The 23,793-nt window shown below is 39.6% G+C and overlaps 1 protein-coding gene across 4 annotated transcripts in view; it reads left to right on the top strand.

Annotated features, from left to right (window-relative positions):
* The first annotated feature begins 5,718 nt into the window (after positions 1-5,718).
* The window catches only part of PPFIA2 (PTPRF interacting protein alpha 2), a 288,804-nt gene continuing 270,729 nt past the window's right edge, over positions 5,719-23,793 (top strand). For 3 of the 4 annotated variants that reach the window (XM_064702001.1, XM_064702002.1, XM_064702000.1), the window contains exons 1-2: positions 5,830-5,969; positions 13,824-14,074. In XM_064702001.1, coding sequence (XP_064558071.1) covers positions 13,826-14,074 — 249 coding nt within the window. In that variant the 5' untranslated portion in view covers positions 5,830-5,969; positions 13,824-13,825. Of the gene's footprint in view, positions 5,970-13,823; positions 14,075-23,793 lie in introns of all 4 variants that reach the window. The other variant, XM_064702003.1, reaches the window with a different exon arrangement.

Raw genomic sequence — 23,793 nt, 5'->3', positions numbered from 1 at the left:
ATGTTTTATATTTTCATGGATTAAAAGGAAGATACATAGCTGAACAGTGTGCACATAACACAAATTTCTCTTTCACATCTTCATTTTAGCAGCCTTTAAAGACATCACTGTTACCCATTCAGATCTGTTCCATACCATTGCCAAAGCCTAATCTAGGGCACTTGTAAAAAACATGAAGTTAGACAAAAATTATGCCAGAAACATAAGCAGTTTCATGCCTTCCTGCACTCTTTTGCTTGCACTTATATGTTGAAGAAAATTAAAATAATAAATAAATTGCATTCTGAGAATCTGATAGCACTGCTTGCTACTCTCAATACAGCTGAATAAGAGTCTCAATTTTTTTCAATTGAAACTGACAAGTTGCAATTTTTATGGTAATTAGGTAAAGTAAAATTTTCTATTACAGCGTAAGTATTTCAATAGTGGACTGAATAAAAATGTTGACTCATATCTTATGCCACTTTCATTGCAAGTGAAATGAAAGTGGCTGACCAAGTGAAATGACTTTGGCTGACCAACTTCGGACAGAGTGGAAAAAACCCAAAATTATTGTTCTTGAACCCACTCTTTGATCACAAAAAAAACCTTTCCCCTTCAGTTTCAGGTTCTCAGCTACATCAGTATGCGAGTACCTGGGAAACTCAAGCAGCCCTTAAATCATGTCACCAGAAAAATCACACTAAAGGAGAGCAATAAGACCAAAAAATTCCCATGGCCCAATCAGCCATCCTGTAGCTGCAAACCAGAGCCTGCCCTGCAGATCAGACTGAGACAGAAATAAAAACTGTCCTTTCCCAACTAAGGACTTTCATCTGTACCAAAAGATGCTAACTATGCTATAAAACTCTCATACTTGTATTTTACTGACCTTTAATTGGCTTTGAACAAATCACATCTAAGGTAATGGTATATTCCTCCTTTGAACTTTCTCCCTCACCATCAAATGTCTGCAATGAGACTTTTAATGTTGCCATGTGGATTTTTGAAACTACATATGAATTGTGTGTGTGTGTGTGTGTGCGTGAGTGACAGAGAGACACAGAGACACAGAGAGAAAACAGGGTTTATGACAGTCTTCTAGTAAAATGCAACAATCAAGTTCACACCTGAAGTAGGTAAGCAATTTAAAGAGAGGAAGTACAGAGGAACCTTTAAAGCCATGATAATATGCAGAGGACCTCTGGGAAATAAGCATGAACATAATTGTAAAGTACAACTGGAATTCCAACACAAATCACATTGGAATGTAATTCCTTTACACAATATTACATTTTTCCCAGTCTTAGCCAAAATCTCCCGAACTTTATTTTTGTGCTTCTCTCTTAGTCTTTAATGGCTTCTTTATCAAGGGAAAACTAGCTCTAAACATTGCTGTGTTTTTTTGGTTTGGTTTTTGTTTTCTTCCTATACAACATTTCTAAGACATATCTTCCTTTCTCCATTTAAATCTAGAAATGCTATTCAGGCCTTCAACAGGCTGTAGTACCTATTAAAAGACTTTAAAATTGAAATGGTGCATCATTAGCTTATTCAGGTATGATTCAGGAATCCCTTTCCACTTACTGTTGATTTGAATCGCATAAGTTTGCCACCATTACTTGCTCCTCAGTTTGCACTGTGTTTTCAAAGTAACAGCAAATCTTTTCTAAGTTGGTTTTCATCTCCCTGTACGATCAGTTGATCATACAGGGAGAGCATGGTGGTGTCCTCTTTTACCCTGTTCATAGCAAAGTGTTTCGTTATTCTCCACTTTGTTGGAAACAGCAAACGAGAAAGCCCCATGGCAACACTGACAGAGGGAAGGAAGACAGCTTTCAGATGTGTCTTTCTGACATAAGATTATATATTTTTTAAAAAGTAGCCTGGCAAATGGTAAGGAGGACTTCCTAAGGTAGCAAAGAATACAGTCTCACAGTACTTTTCCTATCCGTGTTCACCCACTTACTTTATCAGCTGTAAGTCCCAGTTACTCAAACACCTGATGCCAGTACATATATACACAAATACAGAACCTCCCAGAGCAACAGGCTTTTCATACTTCTGGGGTAATTAATTGAATGATTAGAATTAATATAATAGAATAGATATAGACAATAGGTAATAGAATTAATAAAATGCTTGAAGCTTAGGTAAGCAAAACTATGTTTTGGAGATCTAATGGTCAAATTCCATTCAAGGGGGTTTTAAGCTCATAATTAAATAGTAAACTAAATACCTTTCACTACTAAAGTTTCCACGGAATATATTATTATGCTCATATGCTCTAGATCAAAACTGTCCCCTTCGGTTTTGCCAAAAGATGCCCCTTATGGAGAATTCCTTTATTATTACCAAGCCCAAACATCTTTCTCCATCCTAGTTTTTGTGGCTTTTTCACAGTTCTTAACTTCCTATTCTTTAGTTTTCCCTTCTTCTTCCGTCTTATTGACCTCAAACCCCTACATGCTTGAAGAGAAGGAGGCTCCTGCTTAAATTGGTGCCACATAGCACAGGTGGTAATTGGCAGCTCCTGCACTCTGCAGTAACCTCAGCACTGTGACACACGGCACTGCAGCCACTTACTCATCTGTGAATCTGCAACGGAGGAGATAAGGGCAGCAGGTCAACTAGTACAGGTAGCAATGCCAATGCCTTGAATAGCAATCATAATCTTTCTGTGCTGGGTTTTTGCTTTAATGATTGAAAGTCAGTAGGGAGGATGGGCATGAGGAGCTGAGGGGCCAATAGACTTCCAAAACTATTCTACACGTATTTGTAAATCAAATGGCTGTGAAGGAGGTCTGTCTGCTATACAGCTTGCAAATAATTGCCCCCTCCAGTACATGGAACAGGGACTGGAATATTTTCCAAGGTGAGTACTGAAAACAGTCACCTTTGGTGAACATGGACTGATCTCTCACATGTCTGGCAAACCCTTCATGCAGGAAAAGGGGAAAAAAGCAGGATGTCATCAGTAACATCCATCTTTATCAATGTTTAGAAAAGAGTGATACTACCATGCATACAGATGTGTTATAAAAAGTAACAGTGATTATTGGTTTCTCTGGATCTGGATTGAAGGCACTTGAGATAGTAGTTCATGTTCAGACTCAGGTGTTTATTATTTCTTATCAGTAAAACAGTCTCACAACCATGAGTTCGGCAGCTTTTCATTACAAGGCACAAAATGGCCAACAATTTTCTGTTACAAGGTCTTTCAAGGCTACACTATCCAATTAAGAACTGACACACAGATTATTTTCCGTTTTAACCCAATAACTGATCCCACAGAGCCTGCAATGTGGACTTTTCTGCCCAATTACAAAATGCCACCCAAACCCATGAAGAAGAAGGAAGAAGAAGCATGAAGAAGAAACCCAGGACGACACCCTGTGCCCTCCATCTTGACACACCTACACTACTCTCTATAATCTATTTCACACTTTTGTGGATTCTAGTCTACCTTGAAGTCTAGGAAACTTACTCCATGAATGAGGGTCAAAGTCAGTGCTCCCCTGGGGGTCAGGGCACCTCAGAGCAGACAGAAATATTCCCAGTGCCCTGTGTTTCCACAAATGGTGAGTTCTAGAGAGTTTGAAGCTGGAAACCCTAATCTTTAATTTCAAAGAAAGGGGAAGAAAATCCTTAAACAAATAACATAAAAAACTCCCTTAGATATGTCCTTTGAGTCAGTTCATGCCAGCCAGTCTGGGTGGTATCTCCTGAGAATGACTGCTCTCAACGATTGGCTTTTGAGTCTCTTACTTTCTCCTTACTTGCCTAACTCAAAGCTGAGATTTGTGATAGTCATGCAGTAAAAGAATCTCAGAGATGACAGCTCTTGCCCTCAGCTACAGTGGGATTATCAGGCAACTGCTCTAATGGTTTGTATGCTGATAATTAAGTCAAGATAATGATCTGAAATGACCAAGTAAAACGACAAAAAGCCACATGGAATAGTGGCACAGATGAGAGAAAGAGCTATCTTATATTTTTCTCTTTTCACCTATGCATTGCACTGAAAGCTCTGGCAACACACTCTGGGCATGACATCAGTAATTTCTTTGCACTTGAATTTGAAATGTCCATGTTGACAACTCTTCTCAGCTATTTTCCTTACAGTGCATCCTCTGTGCATGTATATTTCCGTTCATATTTCCTATTTCAATATAGTGTCACACCTCCTGTGAAGCCAGTTCAGCAGCAAGCATCCCCGAGTCTCAGCATGGTGCTGGCTGTGGCTCCCTCCTCTCTCCAGCACATTCCCACAACACATGAAGAGACTTTGGGCTTTTGAAGCAACACAGTCGATCCTTCATGGATGAAATTTTTCTTCTGTGCAGAAGAAATGCAAATACTGAAATATTTTTTGCAAGAACAAAGTTTGAGCAGTTGATACCTGCACATCCTCAAACCGGGCTGAACAAGCATCCTCAAGCCGGCTCTGAAAACGGCGGCTGGTACTCGTTCATTCATTCACAACGCCCGGTTCCCCGGACACTCGCCCCTGTCCCACCTCCCCATCCCTGTTTTCCCGCCCCGTGCGGGCGCTGCGGGCTGCGCGGGGAGGCGCGGGGAGCCCGGAGGCGGCGGCGGCTCCCGGGGGGCTCGGATGCTGCAGCCCCTCCGGCCCCTCCGAGCCGCCCGGGGGCCGCACGGCCGTGGGCAGGGGAACTGTACGGGCTGGAGGCAGCGCCGCGGAACATCCAGGTCACGCCCTGGCGTCCCCTTTTTATTTTCTTTTTTCTTTTCCTTAGGAGTGGGCGTGAGGGAATTAACGCCGAGCGAGCCGCGAAGCAGCGGCAGCAGCATCTGGGGAGCCGCGTGCGTGAGGCAGAGGAGGGAGACGCGATTACTTCAGAATTTATTTAAGGACTGGTGAAAACCACTGCAGCGGCTCCAGGGGAAGTCCCCGCGCCGGGGAGCGCGCCCAGCCCAGCCCAGCCCAGCCCGGCCCGGCCCGGCACTGCCGCGCTGCTCCCTCCGCCTCCACCCTCCGGCACCGGGCTGCGGCCCCGGGCACAGGGCTCCTGCGGCGCCCGCCGTTCCCCAGTGTCTGATAATAATTACACGCCCGGGCTATTGAGATCATGGCAGGTTTTATCCCTGCTTTCTCACGGCCGGATTACCGCAGATGATACGCTTTATTACGCTCTACGGTTAGAAGAGATGTCGTGGCGTTTGCCTGAGCTCCTTGAATTACAGGGTGTAGTAGCGTAGCGCTGCCGTGCCAGTGTCGCTGCCGGTGTCCCCGGGCGACGCGGGGCTGGCAGCGGTGCCCGGGGCGCGGCCACGTGCCGTGGGTGACCCCCGCCCGGGGCGCTCCCGCTCCGGCTCTGTGCACGGTGCCAGCCGGGCAGCGATGTGCCAGCCGGGCAGCGGCGAGCCGTGGGCACAGGATTTCTCTCTGTAAAGCAGAAAGCCGCCTTTGCTTTTTGATCATGCAGGCAGTCGTGCGTGCGTGTGGACTTCTGTCACGCACAGAGGCATAAATTAGCCTGGGAGGTATCGAAGAGTCGGGGAAGCCAGATACCGTCAGTTAAGTTTAGCAAAATAATAAATAAAAGAAAGATGCTTTCGCCCTGCCCCCTCCCCCTATGATGGTTTGCCTCCAGCTGCAAAGATGCTGTTGCTCGAAAGGGGCTGCTGGAGCTTTAAGAGCCGCTCCCCCCCCTCCTCCTCCCGACAATGGTCTGAACCGAGCTCTGCTTCCCAAAGCAAAATTTGTAATATGCCATTTTTCCCATGGATGCTTCTCCTCTTGGCTGCTGACGAAGTGACCGAAGAAAATGTTGAGGTGCCAAGCAGCGAGACTTGCCGGAGGACGGGTGCGGGGGCTTGGGGTTCCTCGGAGCAACGCCTGTGTCACCATTTCTAGGAAGATGGTCCAGAAGTGCTCGGCTGTGTGAGTCCCCGCTCGAAGCCGGTGGAGACTGCGGTTGTTATTGATCAAGTGAAATAGCAGACGCCGAAATAAAAGATACTAGGTACTGAACCTTCTATTTCTGAGTTAGATATTCCTTCCTTAGCCCCGATATCCCCAGGGGATGAGATGCAAATGCAAAATCTAGCTGTCTGCCTCTTGCTGTAGCACTTGTGTGGTATTTAAATGCATTTCTGTAATGGGAGTTGGGGGCTTTCAGACTGAAAAATGTGACATCAACTTATTTTTTTGGTTGTGGTTAAGGGAGGTGGGAGGTGAGAGGTATGACATAAAGAACAGATACTTGGAATGAGTCCTTTTTCTAAGGTACTGTGCTGACCACCCCTCCTGTGTGGAAGGAGTGCAGGATGCTTCTGTTAAAGGTGATATCATAGTTTAGTGGAGGCTGGCAGGTAAGGAGTTAACTAGGAGGAGGAATATGCATGTAATGCAACTCAGACAATAGGAAGGATTTTCCTTATTGGAATTACACTGTGCTGCCTAAGAGCGATCCTGCTGAGGACATCTGAAGAGACATAATTGCAGTAAGATCTGGTTTTATCAGTCACTATATCTATTTAACGATTTGGAAAAAAATAGCTTGTAAATGCAAAATACCCAGAATGATCCAATGAAATGAGTTTTCAAGCTGATGTCACTGTGGACAGGCTAGAATGTATGGTAGGTAGATTTCTACTTCTTTTTCCTGCAGCAAAATTATAAGTAGCTTGAAATGACTCCTCAGCTGTGGTGTGCAAATCAAACACAAGAGCAAACAGAAAACAAGCTTTTAAAGCCAGTTATGGAGAGAAAGGTGAGGGACTAAAATTAGATTCACATCTAAGGTGGTGGCCTTCAAGGTGAGCAAAATGAATGCTTGTCTAAGAGCCTTTGTCAGGCAGAAGCCAAGTAGCTTTGTGTCTTCTTATTCTCAGAGCTTCCCAAGTGAAAGAACTCCATCTGGTAAATAATTTCCAGGCTAAATGAGATTGCAGAAGTGTTTGTAACAATATTCACTTGAATAAATAATTCTAAGACTCTTGGACAATTGAGGTAACAGAAAATGCCAAATAGGGTGGGGTCCAGTTAGAAGAAGGAAGACAACTTTTTCATTTTCCACCTCTATAGGATACATACCACAGAAATTTCAAGTAGTTTTAGAGAAAGTCAGTATTGAGGACATACTTTGACACCTGGTCCATACATGATCATAATCAGAGAGAAGTTAGTATAAGAGAGTTGCTATCAATTAATTTGTTAATGGAGTCCCTCCCGAAAAGAAGCTTTATATAACTCTTAACCAAGGATGGCCATATCCTGTGCTCTGTGCTGGAATTTTTGTCCATTCCCCTTGTCTGGATGTTTAAACTGAGCTGCAGAATTCCTAATTTGAGCTAATACAGAGTTCACTCTTGATGGAGACATAATGCAGCTAATGCTATAGATTTGCTATGACATTTTTGCATACAGCCTGAAAAATCTTAATCACAGTGAACCACATTCTTTCTCCCTCTAGTAAAACAGATTACTTTTTGCCAGTTGGGTGTTGTGTGTTTAGAGGGGAAACCTGTTCATGATTTCTGGTAATGTAGTAGGCAGTGGTCACATAACATCCATCATGCTCCCTGGTATCACAAAACAGGCATTTGTGATCTTTATGCCTTTGTTTGGAGGGAGTAAAATGACAGAAGATTGATGGCTTGTCTATGATAGTGACTTTTTCAGCCATCTGTACTGATCCAAACTCATTGAAGTCTATGATAGAATTTCCGTGAATTCAAGTATTTGCTGGGTTTGCTTCCATGCAAATAACTGGAGAAAACACTGAACTAGGAACCAGTCAACCTGGAAAAAGCTTTGTAGTAGATGGTGCAGTGGATACACGATGGACAAGAAAGATAATGTGTTTTGAGAGCTTCAGTGTCCTGCTTCTCAAGCTGCCATTGGGTATGGCTGTGATGCCTGAGCACACAGGTCCAAAACTACTACTAAATAAGAGTCTAGGTTTTGTTTTGAATTAGAAGAGTTCTAAAGTTATTCATTACCTAAAAGTCTATTTCTAGGGAGTGTTTATGTGCTACATGGATTTCAAGGGAAGCAGGAATTTGCCAGTATTCTGCTCCCCCTTCAGAACCTCTCCAGGGGTTTGGGATAGTTGCAGGTGCTACACAAGTTCACTGGATGTTGCAGTCCTTGCAAGTTTTGGATGCTGTGGGGGCACCCTGCCCAAGGGAATTGTAATATCTGCTTTGTGGCTCAGGATGGATCTAAGGAACAATGATTATATATTAACAATAAAATGCTGGTGACTTAATGCATCTTTCATTGAGGGATTGCTTTACTTGCATTCAGGATACTGGGTAAAGTGATAAACTTTGTACTATACAAGTAGTAAGTTCAGTATCAATGGAGCTTTTATTTTTCTATTTAAAGAAAGAGAAACACATTTGAAAAGTCTTACTTTTGTTGGCTTAGATCACTCAAGCATAACTTTAGTTAAGTCGTATTACTACAGGGCAAGTCAGCCTTTTTCTGGCAAAGAACACAAGCTTTCCTTCTTTTCTTTTGAATGAAGAGGTATATAGTGCCCATTCAGCTATTAATGTCAGCTCTTTCAGTTGAAGAATATGCCACCTTGCTTATTCCTTTCTCTCCTCTCCTTCCTCTTCTTTGCAATCCTGGCTGCATGGGAAGTGTTGCACAGAGTGATGTGCAGGAGAGCCTATTCTGTTATCATGGACTTCTGTGGTCTTGAAAATACGGGACAGAGATGTTTAATCCACTGCTTGCAGTTCTTAACACCCACTGGAAAGAAATTCCAGCTCCCTCAGTGATCATTCCTCGCTGCCTGTGTTCCACTTAACATGCCTTCAGGTTGGAGTAGATGATCTCCAGAGGTTCCTTGCAACCCTGAGTATTCTGTGATTCTCTCAAATTCTCAGAGAGCAAGGTGGCTGCCCACTCCCTGGTGGGTTGCTGTGGTTACCTGGTCTGTACCTCATGTTCTCCTGATGAATAATTGGTCAGTTCAGGTCTTAATGACCTGCTCACCTTCTACTTCCATTTTCCCCCCAGTTTCTTCTCTGCTGTTTTCTGGGGAAAAAGCCTGCAGTTCTTTGGTGGCACAATGAGCTGCAGTAGCTTGCCAGATGCATGGTTAAGCATTACTGGTGTAACCAAGTAGGATTTGAGGTATCAAGTCTTGGTAAAGAAATCCTTAGTAAAATCCTTCAGTGGGATTTTAGTCTCTGCAAAGGTGCCTCCTTATGGCTGGGTACAGATACATGAGTTTACTCAATTCAACATCATTCATCATTCCTTTGAAAAGAAGCAAATCTGTGGGTTTGGGTTCTTGGATTTGTTTGGTGGTTAATTTGTTTGGGTCCTATCCCATGGAATTATTCCATGTGAAAAGCACCTTTGGAAGTCATCTGTGACAACCCCTTGCTCAGTGCTGGGCCAAGTGCAAAACTTGCTTAGTGCTGGGCCAAGTGCAAGACGAGATGAGTCTGCTCACTGCAGGTTTGGAAAATAAAAGAAAATTCAGTGTTAACTGTAATTTTCAGAAATTTAAGGCAGATATTTATGCACTCCAAATTTGTCACATTTAGATTTTGTCACATTACCTGAAACTTTTAAGAGAAGGCAGTTTGCAATTTGGAGTTGTGAAAATGCAATTCAAGGTTTCTGTTTTAAACTTCAGAGACAGGATTCTAATGGTTCATGTACATTGTTGATTGTCTTTGTTTATTCTCCCTTTTTTGTCGCTGTCAGCTCTGAATTCTTTTTCACTAGCAGGACTCATCAAAGAAATGTAACTGTAATTGCCTTGTGGGAGTTGATAGGAATGTATAGATTAAGGAAAGGGATACTATGCTGGGGTAACAAATATCTCAACATAGGAGCTGACATGTGCAGACCAAGTGGAGAGATTAAAATATATGCACAGACTCGAAGATGTTTATGCATATGATTTTCAGTGTGCATTCAGAGCTGAATGAGAAACTAACAGCCTATTAAGCTGTATAAAACCAATTCAAAAGAGTGGAGGGCTGGGAGTCTTCATTCTAGTCTTTGATCTTTTGGGGTCATTCCTGGGCATATAATTATATTCCATCAATCATATGACAAGCTGATAAACACAGTTAGAAAACATGGAATATCCAGATGTCAGTTTGGATGTGCTTGGTCTACCTAGCAGCTATGGTTTAGAAAATCAAGTTCTCTGAGCCTAGCCAGTTTTTGGAGCAGTAAGGATGGAGAACAAAAAGAAAGCTTAATGGCAGTTCTTTATTTATCTTTTTCAGTTCAATTCTGAGTGGAATTGATATCTACATGTTTAGTAAGAACTGAGTACCTGAGACAAATACCTGCTATGTATGCATTGATCTGTACATACATATATCACTAAGTCCAGGATGCAGCTGTCCTGTGTATATGAAATTTGATTCATGCATATATAGGGAAAGATATATTGAGTTTTTTCAAAAGTTATGTAAATGCAGAGATCAGCTGCAAAAGTACATGTGGCATGGTAGTTCTGAAGTGTAATTGAAGTGGCCTTGGAAATAGCCTCATTTTGAGCCTTTTAGAACTGCAGCCACATTGAATGTGGCTGTCTCCCCTATAAATACAACCGAAAAAGGAATACATTTTACACAAAAAGGATGGTTTATTCTGGTTAACTTATTAGATAGATCACTTTCAGTGTTTGATGATTGAAATCCTTCCCATAGAAAATATACTTGAGCTTGACACAGATTTATGGTCTGTGGCAAGTGGGGAAGAGTAGATAGGTAGAGTGATTCCTTCTAATTTCGTAGTATGAAATATTTTAGCTGATTATATTATGAAACCAGAATAAAAATTGTTAGGGTGATGGAGGTTTTTAATCACCAAATTTAGGTTTAAAATTCAAATTTAATAGCAGGAAAATCAGAAATGGCCCTCTTTCCCTATTGGAAATTTTAAAAATATAATCCAGGTTACTCAAGACATCACCACATCAGCTATGAGACCAAACTGATCCTAGCAGTACTATTTTTATGTTATGTTTCAGCATGAATCCCTCAGTTGTTTCTGTCTGTATGTGTTGTCTTGGTCATCTATGTCCTTCTGGTGTATGCAAACTAAATTCCTTTCAGGGATAACTAAGCTGGGAGCTGACTCTTACATTTAAATCTCCTGACCCTGTGTGTGAACAACATCATCCTGTGGTTAGCCAAAGGTTGACTAATACATGCACACACCATCAGGAAATGTCAAGAACTCTTGTAGCTCTGCGACATATTTCATTTCCTGTATAAAGATCCAAATGCATATGTGACCTTCTATTTGTCCTCAGCTTCCAGTCTTATACTACTAGGCTGTGATCGATCTGTTTGCTGACACTCCTCCTCTGTTCCTGTGAAGTTCTTCCTCTGCTTTACCTGCCCTAGCTTTCTTGCAGTCCCGCTTGATAAGCCTTCTTTCCTTTTTTTTTCTTCATTTAAAAATTCTTCAAATATTCTCAGTATTTTGATTCCTACCTGCTATCAAGCAAGAAATTTGTAACAGGTGTAATAAGGTCCTGGGGAAGTAGCTCTATTCTTCAGCACGTGCTTGGGAACAGTGTTGAATGGTGGCTGCCTCAGGACACTGAAAGCATCCCATGTGTTGGCACATATAAGAGTGATAAATGCCAAGAAAGTTTTAAAAAAGGAAAACAAAAATGCTTTTCTAAAGGCAAGAAGACACAAATCATAGTAAATGGAACAGCATGGCAAACTAGGTCTTTCGTGAAAGGCTGTAAGAAATTTTTCTTTGGAAGCCCCACAGCAAACCTGCAGTTGCTTGAGATTTTGTTACTTTTTTTGTGGCTTGGTGACCCAGAGACACTTTGAGAAGCCAGGTTTCCTTCCGAGTTGTTTGGGGGCCTCATGGACCCCCACAAACAATCTGTGTGAGGTCATGATCCAGGATTCTCTCCCATATCTCCTGCTCCTTGCTCTTACAAGAGTCCAAATGTCCCTTTCTGTCACACCCTCCCAGCCTTTCTGTCTGGCTCAGGTTAACAGACTGCTTTGCTGCATTTCTCTTCACTCTCAGGGTGGGGGAGGGAGAGGATGCAAGTGGTTCCAGTGGAATAATGGCATTGATCTCCGGACTCGCAGAAAGTGATGTACATCACCAGGCTGACTGCAAGAACTGCTGTACCTTTTAAAGATTCTCCTGGGGCTGTGAGCTGTGGGAGAAAACTTCCAAATAGCAGCTGCCTACACCAGGAACTGCCCACCCATTCCCTGCCTTCTCTGCTGTCTTAGTCATAGCCCAAGTTTGTTACTTGTGCTGTCAGAACAATGCAGTCCAGGGATTCAAAATAAGAACAATGCATGGCCCCTGCCTTCCCTGAATGCAACAGCTGAGAGGGACAAGATGTGATAATAGTGCCATGAGCATTCATGGATTCCCTTATAACCCCACAATCACTTATATGGCTTCCCACATCCACATAAAGACTTGAAGAGATTTCCTATCTAGTGTGAATGCAAGGTGCTGAGGCAGCAACAGCTGTCCACACAGAGCTTTCCCTACCTGTTCTCACACACTCACCAGCATTCCCGCAAAATTGTACCACTCTCACTCAGCCACAGCCTGTGTGCAGGGGTAGCAAATGCTGTGCCCTTCACACCAGAAACCATGTGTAAGCACATTGGAAGTAATTTCTTGAGAAATGAGAATGAGAATCCCCTAGGACAAGAAGTGTGACCCATGAGAGTTGATGATTGTGAGGCAGAAAGGGTTCAGTGACAATCCAAAGTGTTAACTTTGATTTTGGGGAATGGGCATGCAGAGACCATGGTCTCTGGCCACCTGGTGCATACCAAAAAGTTATCATTGAACTGAGCAAGTGGCAGAAGGCCTTGGAATTTTTTTAGGTATCCCTTTGCTCACTGTGAACATGACCATCCCAAACTGGTCTGCCACAGGTGGGAGCTGAGTGGAGACTGGTGATGGCCCCTTGCTGAGTGCACTGTACTTACACGATGTTGTGAGAGGTTCCTGGAGGCAAGACAGGCTCCCCTGGCTGGCATCCCACATCTCAGGGTCCCTGGGGACAGTGGACAAAGCACTCAACATCAGCAGGCTCTCCCGAAGATGCCTAAAGCTCCTCACTGTACATGAAGTGGGGGTTTGAGATTTACGTAAAAAGCTTTGGAGCGGAAGTATGGAACTAGGTGATGTTATTTGCTCTGCTCAGGACAGATTTAAGAAACAAACAACAGTGATTCTGTTCCTGGTAATTCAATTTGCACAAGATATCATAGGGATATAATTAGCAGAGTTTCTAGTTCTTGACCTCTTACTGAACAAGCTCACTGGAGAATAACTTCCCCTGAGGATGGGAATAACTGGATAGAAAAATAGATTAACCTGGCATTGTTAAGGCAGCATGATACTGGATCAATGGTTAGCCTGAGCTGTACTGTAGAATTGCCTAGAGGAAGACAAAATCTGGCAATTAGTGGCAGCTATTGACATCAGTACCAACAATTCAACAATGAAATTAAGTAAGAGAAGGGAGAAAAGCCACAAATAAGGGAGACTAAAATTGCAGAGGAAGTATTTTCTGTTATTTTAAGAGAGTATTATTTCCAAAACTATTGATTTAAATATTCTGTAACCCTCCATCTCCTTCCAGTCACTCTTCCTTAGTTTTGGGAAGCACATTCAAAGTCTTTGCTCTATGGAATTAGTCACTGTATTTAATCCCTCTCTATTGATCAACTGATTAACATTGCATGCAAGTTTAAAAGTGGGAACAATGCAATAATCTACTAACTGTGTCCATGTACAGAGTTTATTATTCCTCTTATGAAACACCCTCAAATGCTTTCGCTACTGAAGAGCTGTTCCTTGATTTGTGTTTGTTTTAAAGAAATGATGTGTGAAGTGATGCCAACGATAAACGAGGACACCCCGATGAGTCAGCGGGGGTCCCAAAGCAGTGGCTCGGACTCGGATTCTCATTTTGAGCAGCTGATGGTGAACATGCTGGATGAAAGGGACCGTCTCCTGGATACCCTTCGGGAGACACAGGAAAGCTTGTCACTTGCACAGCAACGCCTACAGGATGTCATCTACGACAGAGATTCCCTCCAGCGACAGCTGAACTCAGCACTGCCTCAGGTATGTTGTTAACAAAGATTCTTTTTCTTTTTGTTTAGGTTCACTAATTTTTGCGTTGACACCAATTACTTTAACCCTAATCATTATGCATTCCTTGAGGTCCAAATTTTGCTCCCATTGATGTCAGCTGCAGAACTCCTATTGAATTTCAATAGAACCAGGTTTGACCTCTATGGGACCTTTTTTCATATTTAAGAACAGGAGTAATGCTGTTGACTTGAAGGAGAGCAAGATGAAGGCCTGTAGCTACTGGTTCTTTTGGCTGTTGCTCTAGCATTTACAACAGGTGAGGGATCATTTAAATAAAAGATCTAGAGGTAGAAATAAAGAAAGAAGAATGAGAATGTTTTCTAGAGAGTTCTAATAAACAATAAAACTAACTAATGTAGTTAAATAAGGTACGACACAACCCCAAAAAAATAACTGATACTTTAATATTTTAATTCAATTAAGTTTAAATATTTATATAAATCTCATTATGTGAAGTTACCCTAGCCATTTTTAGGAACTTCAAAACTGAGTGACTTCATTTAAAATACTACTGTAATATATGTCAATAATATGCATCAATATAATTGTTTTTAATATACTGGAATTAAAAGCAAAGAAAGATTTTACTTCAGTCTGTGAATGTGGCCAGAGGTTGGAAAGATACCATGATTCAAAATTCAGATTTACTCCATGTTTTTTTCTTTGTGTCTCTGAGCTGTCATGTATTAGAGAATGTGACCATTAGGGCCTAGGGAGGAATTAGGGAAGTGTGTAGTTGGAATAAAGAGGCAATAAGTAAAAAAAAAATTTAAGGGTAGAAGAGGAAAGTGGCACCCTCTGGAATAGGGAAAAGCATTTCCCTATTCAAGGGCTAACCTCAGTAGGTTTTTGAAATATCTTGGGATAGGACAAAATGAGAGAGAGAGAGAGAGAGAGAGAGAGAGAGAGAAAGAGAGATAGAGAAAGAGAAAGAGCTCCAGACAATGAGAATGCCTGCAGCTGTTTTGGGACAAACAAAAAGGAGTAGCAATGATCTTGATAAACTGTAAAATCAAGGTTGGTTCTTTATTCTTTTTTTCTCTTTATTTGTGGGCAGTTGAGCTTCTTTTTACAGGTATCTCTACATAGAAGAGTAGAAAAGAGTAAGTGAAAGACAGCATAAATCCTTTATTCAAAGATTTACTGCTGGAATTCCAAAGAAGAGAGGACACTCAGCATCTGTTAAGCCCCTTTCAGTGTGCTGATGCACTCTCCACTGAGCCCATAGTGAGGTATTTTTGTTGAGCACTAGCAGGTGTCTAAGCACTAACAAATCTTGCATATGCAGAACTCCTGCTAAAATACTGGAGTCTAGCTAAGGAAAATAATATTCAGTGTTAATGCCATACAGAGCCTAAAAGAAATGAATTCTAAGGAAATGGATCACTATAGTATTTTATTCTTTATTTCTTCTAGAAAGAAATAAAAATTAAAATTAAATTTTGTTACATAGTTTTGAATGATAGCTATACATCTGCTAAAAGCAATAGATTTGTCAGGTGAATGCTTTGGTCTACCATGTACCATTGGGAATGTGTTTCAGGTAGCATTCCTCCTTATATCTGAGAGAGATGTAGGTTTCCCATATGAGAAACTGTGTGACACACTGGTTACACCTTAAAGCAGAATCAGGTTTTAAGTCCATCAAATATGTTATCTAGATCGTCATGTAATAACTAAATTCTTATAAGTACAGAACACTGGCTTAGTAATACAACATTTGAGTAATAGAGTCTTTCAAGGATGTAATTTTCATATCGCTGCCATACTATTTAGTTTCAGTTCTGGACTTGAGATATTCTGTATAGTACTTTAACAGTTTTTTGGTTAATGGTTTTATGAATGGCAAACTTGCCTTGCTAACTTCCTGTTGTAGCCTTCTAACAAAATATTACGTAGGACTTATTACCTAGTGGAGAGGAAGAATTCTCTCTTTACTCAGTTTAGGGGGAGAATATATAAATATACGATATCTATGTGATAATTATCATGTAGTTGTGGCATCTAATGAGTCTTGCTTTATCAGAATTTATTCTTTTAGTTCTTGATCCCTCGAGTGGTTTTCAAAATTCAGTTATTTCTTAGTATTTACATTGTGCCTTATGAGTAGAAAGTCTGTATTGACACAGTTATATTCCAAAGCGTTTTTGTTGGGACACTGTTTTTGCTTATTGTCTAAGTGTTTACAGTGAAAAATATGTTCTGGAAAAATCATTACACTTGTAATAAATAGAACCTGCACAAAAAGAGCTTTCATGAAACTCAGCCATTGAAAAATCTTGTCTGATGTGAAATAGGAAATCATAAATAACATTAAATAGGAAGCTTGTGTTATTAGTTAATGCTGTTACAGCTGTTAGGGCTGCAGCCAATGACTGTAAATGTCTTTAAGTTTTTATACTGGTCTGCATTGCAGCAGAACAATGTACAATTAACCATGCCTTTCAAATCTGAGTTACAGAAATATAGTTGTCATGCTAAGTGCTACCATTGAAATAAATTTTATTTCCATTAGATTGGCAGTTTTAACTTTATGAGCATCTGTCTGTAACTGAACAGCTATGTTTGAGGGAGGAGGGAAAAACTGAGCAGAAAATTACAGATCAGCTAGTCTAAATAAAATAACAGGGAAGACTTTAATCTTGTTTTGGAGGAAAATGTAATGATATGTCAAAAAGCTAACTTAAAAATATAACAACGGTTTATCAAAATTATCTTTATACAAAGTAACTCAACATGACTCTTTGGTACCAGACTTTTTAGATTGGGGAACTACAGAATCCCTAAAATTACATCTTTTGAAATCAAGTCATTTGAATTACTGATAGATGGGAGGTGTGTAAGGAAAAGCAATATAATAATTAATAAGGTCAGTAATAAAGGAGAGAGAGAAAAAATTTTCACTTACAGTAGACTGACAGGATAAAAGGAGAGTAGTAGTAGTTAATGTATTTTGAAGCTTTTATTTATTTGAGCATAAGAAGAAGCATGGTTGTGGAAATTTCAGATGACACAAAATTGAGTTGAATTCTGAACTAAGGGAGTGTTATAATACACAAGAACAAGAGTAACAGAGGTGGGATGGCGGTGCATGGTAAAAGGGTGAATGCCTTATATCTAGCAGGTAATAAAAAAAATCATGACCTTTTAGGTAGCTGTAGTAAAGAGGGATAATATATGATTTACAATGGTGATAGGCAGCCAGTGGGAGGTTAAAAATGGAAAGCATTGTTTTGAAATGTGTTATGTAAGAGACTTGTGTTGGAAGTAGGCAAATATTAATGCAGTTAGACCAAGGGGTGGTTTGGACCTTATTTATCTGAGTTTTGGCTCAGTAGTGATTGAGAGTCGACCTCAAATTGGAAGAGATGGAGAAAAACATTGCTAGAGGAAAGAGTAAGTAACATTTTCTGTCTGAAAAGACTAATTGAATATTTCTTATTTCTGGGGGAAACTGACTTGACAGGGACTATGAGTGATTTCATAGATTTTCTTGGAGAGACAGGAAGATGGAATGAACAGGTAAAGATGAAAAATATTTTAAGCCAAAAATAATGTTGATGAAGGAATAAATGATTATAGGGTACCATGAATAAAGATAGATCATTCATCAAAAAAAGGTCTTGCATTATGAAGGAATGGCATCTTTCTTAGACCAAGACACAGTGAAAACCCATAACTGGTATAAAAGAAGCTGGTATAAAAGATATTGTATGTCAAAATATGTTTGCTTAACCTGTGAACGGGACCCAAAACACCTCTTCAGATTCTTTATTTCAAACTTTATTCTGGAGATACTTGGAATATAGTTCACAAGTGATCTTGTTTATTCTTCTCAAAGCTGCCTATTGATAGTGGAAGCTTCTAAGGAAAGTGTGTCTGGGTCTGCACTGTATGATCCCCAAAAACAGGAATTTATTGCATTTAGGTCACAACTCTTAAATCCAGAAAAAAAAAAAAAACCTAAGTACAATGAAATACACTGTAATGAGGAAGCATGCAATCTAAATACTTAATATTGTGTTTTTGTTTTATTGGAGTAAAATAAGGTATTTTACTGCAGCATAAGAAAGTGTTCTACAAAAAGGTTAGGAGCTCTAACTCTGTTTTTGAGTGCTAAAAAGAGGAAAATGTTTAGTTACAACTTTCTCAAGTAAATTTAACCATAATCTTCTCTAAGCTAAATAGTCTAGAAAATATCACCTTGATTAGTTACCTTGTAAACAAACTGGAAAAATACAGCATATGTCATTGTAAGACTTTGAATGACTTCTCTTATGATAGAATCCTAAGATTCGTAATTGTATTCTGATAAACAGTACTGAATGAGTGTTGGTTTTTGGTTACTTTATTGCTGCTTTTAGCCTTTCAAGAATAAGTTTCAAGGTACAAAAGGTATTAATTTATATGAGGATGTTAATAACTTGCCACTCTCTAGTCAAGTTTATTTTGTTCATTAATAATATACTTGTTCAGTGATTTACTTAGAAATTATTATTCACAGAATAGTTGTGGTAGGGAAGGACCTCAGGAGGTCACCTTGCCTAGCTTTTCTGTTGCAGCAGGGTTACTAAGAACAGGCTGCCCAGGACTGTGTCCAGATGGCTTTTAAATATCTCTGAAGGTAGACTCCACAGCCTCTCTGGGCAACCTGTGCCAGTGCTCAGTCACCCTTACTGTAAAACGTAAAAAAGGTTTCCTGATGTTCAGGAGGAACCTTCTGCCTTTCCATTTGTGTTCATTTCTCTTCAATATTACATTACCAGAAAGTCCTGATTTTACTGATCCTTTATGGTAGCAGATTTTATTTTTTAGTGGCTGTAAGTCTTTTCATGTATTGATTATCGGAATCTGCCCATATGATACATCTTTTTTAGTACTATTGGCTGTCAACTCATTATTTTCCATATGCCTTAGCATAGTTTCCAGGAGGATCTGCTCCATGGTCTTGCTGGTCACTGAGGTGAAACTGACTGGCTTTCAGTTGCCTACATCTTCCTTTTTACCCTTCTTAAAAATTAGGGTTACCTTTCTCCTTTTCCAGTCAGTGGAAACTTCACAGGGCTGACATGACTTCTCAAATATGATGGATAATGGCTTAGACGCTTCATCAGTTCCCTCAGGACATGTGGATGCATCTCATCAGCTGCTATGGACTTGCACTCCCTGTACATAATCTCAAACTTGCCCTCCAGTGGGTGGTTCTGCATTCTCCCAGTCCATGCCTTTGCCTTCTGCAAGTCGGGGTGCTGTGGCTGGAGCACAATGTGTAGTTTGCATGGCTTTAAACAGCTTAACTTATAGGAGTTGAATTCTTCTATGCATGGGTATAAAACCTCCTGTCTTTAAAATAGACCTTTTAAAACTAAAGCAGTCTAGATATGCTATTCTTTGGTAGAGATCATTGAATAATTTACACTGAAAGAGACCATTGGAAGTCTATTTTCTTTCCTTTTTTAAACTTTTTTTGTTTATTTCCAGCAAGTCTGAGTATGTTGTGATTAGAGTGAATCTCTCTGGTGGAGATCTAAACACCTAGTTCTAGTTGAGTTTCAATTCTTTTGAATGCTGCAAAAATATTTTTTTTTTCTCTGCAATAGATATTATTGTCAGCACTGTTTGCAAATCTTACTGGATATCGATGGTAGGATTGTTTGGAGTGTGGAACTCCAGTACTAAAAGGAATCTTTTTATGTCCTCTGGTACCCCATAGATTTCAACTAAATTGTAATTGTTAGCTACAATAATTCAGTAATAAAATCCGTTATAGAAATATAGTAGTAATCATTAAGGTTTTATTTGATCTAATAAGACACCACTCATTTAGAAATGCTTACTGGAGGCATGATAGAAGGGAAAATTCAAAGAGGGAAATTTAATGGCCTTGTTTTATTGAACCAGTTTATGTAATTTGATCAATGTTAACCTTTAATAGAATTGTGATTAGAGAATTTTGTTGATAGACTTGCATTTTCTTCCAATGCAGTGAGCAATGAGGTTTTTACTGCCAGAGACAAGAAAAGTATAGGGAGACAACAGGAAATCAGTAGGGCCTTATTCTGAGGTTGTGTTTTCTGTTTTAGATGTGTGTGCGTATAGTACATGGGTACAAAATACTGACATTGCACAGATACATGTATAGATACAAAAATAAAATAGCCTGACAGAAATAAATACACACATTTAAACAGAATTAATTAAAATAGACTGTTTATTTAGGATTGGGCATTTGCAGTTTGGGTGAAAATAATGGCTTGACCCACAGTATTGTTCTCAAAACAGCTCTTGTTTCTATGATGAAGATGGAATGATGGGGTTTTTTCACTCTTTATTTCTTTCTGGCTGTGCTGAAGAACATAGAGTACCAATGGCATCCTGTATATTTGAATGAATAATCAGTACTTTTTCTGAGGTTCTAAAAACATCCTCTTGTGTGAAGGACTTCTGTAAGTTCTCCATATTTTTTTTTTTTTAATCTTGCAAAAGTATGCATTTTTCTCAAATTTCCAGGGAATAACTTAAGAAAAATTCCAAGTAGTGAAATGGAGATCTGAGTGAAATGTGTCTGAGGGGAAAGTTCCAAGTTTTCTGTTTCAAAAATCTAGTGATATGCTCTGTATTCATGTGTAAAAACTAAAGCTTGAGCCAGTGTTTGTTTCTATCTCTGAATTTCCTGTTTTATAGTTTTGCTGGCTACTAAATAGAAATGTTAATTTTCAGGTGTTCTGAGTCCATGCTGTTCGCACAAAAATCAATGCAAGTAGCAAGTGTTTGTGACTGCCAAAATCAGTTTAGATTCCTAAATAACAGAAATATTTTCTTAAACCAATGGGAATGATGCTTTTTTGCTAATTATTTTAGCTGTTTGTCTCAAGATGTTAACATTGGGGGAAGCATATTGAGATGTATGCAAAAAATCAGATACTAACCATAACTATTAGTTCTAATAGAGTAAATATGGAAATACATGTTTTTACAGGATTTACATGTAGAGAGGAGACAGAGCATCTGGAAATCAAAGAAAACTTGGCATTATAAAGTTGCAATAGTTTAAGTGCAACACAATGCTGAAGCATTAGTTGTGTCCAACCTAACAAATGCTTAGGAAAAATTTAAGGTTTTTGTTCCTTGGTAACAGAACATGTAACATAACAGCACATGGCAGTTCTTTTTTCCACATAAAATTGAATGAAAGTTGTTTTCATAGTGTTAAATACCAATTTTATTCTATTGGATGACTCCTAACTAATATTATATGAGAAAAGACAGATTGAGATATCTGTGATGTAGGTAAGACCCTGCTTTAGCTGGGTCCTCTCTGGACTATCTTTTTTTCCCTAAACTACCATATATTCCAAACAGAGTTGTAGGGGGATATAAGGGAATATAGGAAAATAAAGATAGAAAGTAATCTTACCCCTAAGGAGTTGCAGCTGAGTTAATTATCAAAGATTCGGAGGAGGCATGACTTTTATAGACCACAGCTGTAACCAATGAGAAGAAGAGTGCTATAAAAGAGTGGGGTGGCTGGTTGAGAAGGGAATTGCAGTCAGTTGGCTGCTTTGTGAAGAAGAAAGAGTCAGTGCTCAGAGGAGATGACCATGCGAAAACACCAAGAAGGTAGTAAATTTTTGTGCTAAGGAGGCAGCAGTATGGAACCCCTGCAATAAGATGACAACAGAGAGCACAGTTAAAGGTATAATTACACTTACAAGTAACAACTTGACTTCTTTTCGGGTATAAGTTTATTTCCTTGCTGTTGTGAGGTTCTGTGTATACAGTATATATATAATTACCACAAATAATTATAAGCAAGAGATTTTATCTTAAAAGCTTTGGACTTCTTAATAAATACTTGATGATGGAAGAAGACTGATGTGGCAATCCAGTGAGGAATAAAATAGGATATGTGGAAAAAAGACAGAAACTTAAATATTTAGAGGGGGAATAACATGTGGTGAATGCCTGAAGCAATCAGCAAGACTATGTACTCCCATTTCACTCTGTATCTGCTTCATAAACATTGATATCAATTATATTAGCTTGAGCCAGGTACATCAACTGCTGCATTAACTATTGATGGCTCATTATCTGAAGGCTTTGAAAGACACAAATGAATATGAGGAAAAAATATAATGGTTCTGGTCAACAGAATAGACACAGATGGTTATCTAAGTCTCCATATATTAAACTGTTGCCATTAAAATATAGACACTGTAGTTTTAATAACAGCCATAGTCATGGGTTTTTCCCCTAATTTTCATAACAGCTGTAGTCATGCCTCTCAATGTTTAAGAAGCATTTGGACAGTGGTTTCAACAATGTGATTTAACTTTGTCAGCCCTGAAGTGGTCAGGCATTAGAGCTAGATGATTATTGTCGGTCCCTTCTAAGTGAGCTATTCTATGCTGTTATGCAGTGAGGAAAAGCTGGAAAAAATAGTGCAATTTTATAAAGCTTAGATGTGATAGTTTACTTTTTGCTCATGTCCTTCAAAGTGGATGGTAGAGGCTGACACATCATCCAAGAACATTGTGAAAACATATTCCCTTCTTTTTAAGTTCTCTATTAAAAGCAAAGGAAATGCAGAATATTTAAGAATCAGCTTTTAGAAGTGTCTTATTCAGGCTATCTTTAGCCTAATGAATAATTTCCCATAATGTGTATTCACTCAAAACCACAAAATCTTGTTAGGGGCATGTTTTTTATTTTAAAAGTAGGGAAATTTATTTCTTATTGAAGTGCGTAGAGATTTCATGTTGACTCTGAAGAACTGGGTTTATTTTTATTGTATCTTATTTATATGTATCTTTCATATGATCCCCAGGAATCTGAACTTCTACATATAGAAGTTAAGGGCCAGTAACTTCATTTAGTGTAATGTAACATTTCTGTAGTCTACTCAAGAATCTGCTCCAAATAATCATTTGCTGAGTATATCTTCTTATCCTTTAAGATTTTTTTTCCTATTTAGGATCAGGTTATAGGCCTTTTTCTTTTAATATTGTTGGTGAACTGCATTCTTTACCATGTATGAGTTCTAAAAAAATCCCCATTATACTGTGACAGTTGATTGTTATGACAGCCAGTCATCTGTCACAACAGAAAATATTAAATAAATCTTGACTTACAGTAATGTTTTTTGTTGTAGGTTGGTTTATTTGAAATTATGAGGCAACCAAAATTGCAGATTTGGTTTTTTCTTGCATTGGATTTTTTTTTAATGATAGTCTAAGCAGAAGGGAGCATAGAGATAAGTAAAGGGAAGGAGCAATAGGAAATGCTCCTAAATTATCCTAAATAGATAAACCATACTTCTGTATCAAAGGGACAGAATTCTCTAAGCAGGGGTAGAGCCGAAGTCACTCTGTGCAGGAAGTAAAGCCCTAGGCCAGAGGGCTAGGACAATCAGTGTGGAGGGTTTCCCACTTATTTCAATCAATGATAGAACTAGTCTTTAAAGAGCAAGTTGAGCAAGGGGACAGAAGGAAATCTGGGAATGCTGGTGACAGTGGCTGAGCATGAGCCAGCTGTGCCCACATGGCCGAGAAGGCCAATGGCATCCTGGCCTGGATCAGCAATAGTGTGGCCAGCCTGTGTCTGGTTCTGGGCCCTTCGCTGCAAGAAGGACATTGAGGTGCTGGAGAATGCCCAGAGAAGGGCAACAAGGCTGGGGAAGGGTCTGGAGC

This window comes from Zonotrichia leucophrys, chromosome 1A (assembly GCF_028769735.1).
Source record: "Zonotrichia leucophrys gambelii isolate GWCS_2022_RI chromosome 1A, RI_Zleu_2.0, whole genome shotgun sequence".
NCBI lineage: Eukaryota > Metazoa > Chordata > Aves > Passeriformes > Passerellidae > Zonotrichia > Zonotrichia leucophrys.
The sequence above is the reverse complement of the archived record's forward strand: the minus strand, read 5'-3'. Positions and strand labels throughout refer to the sequence as shown.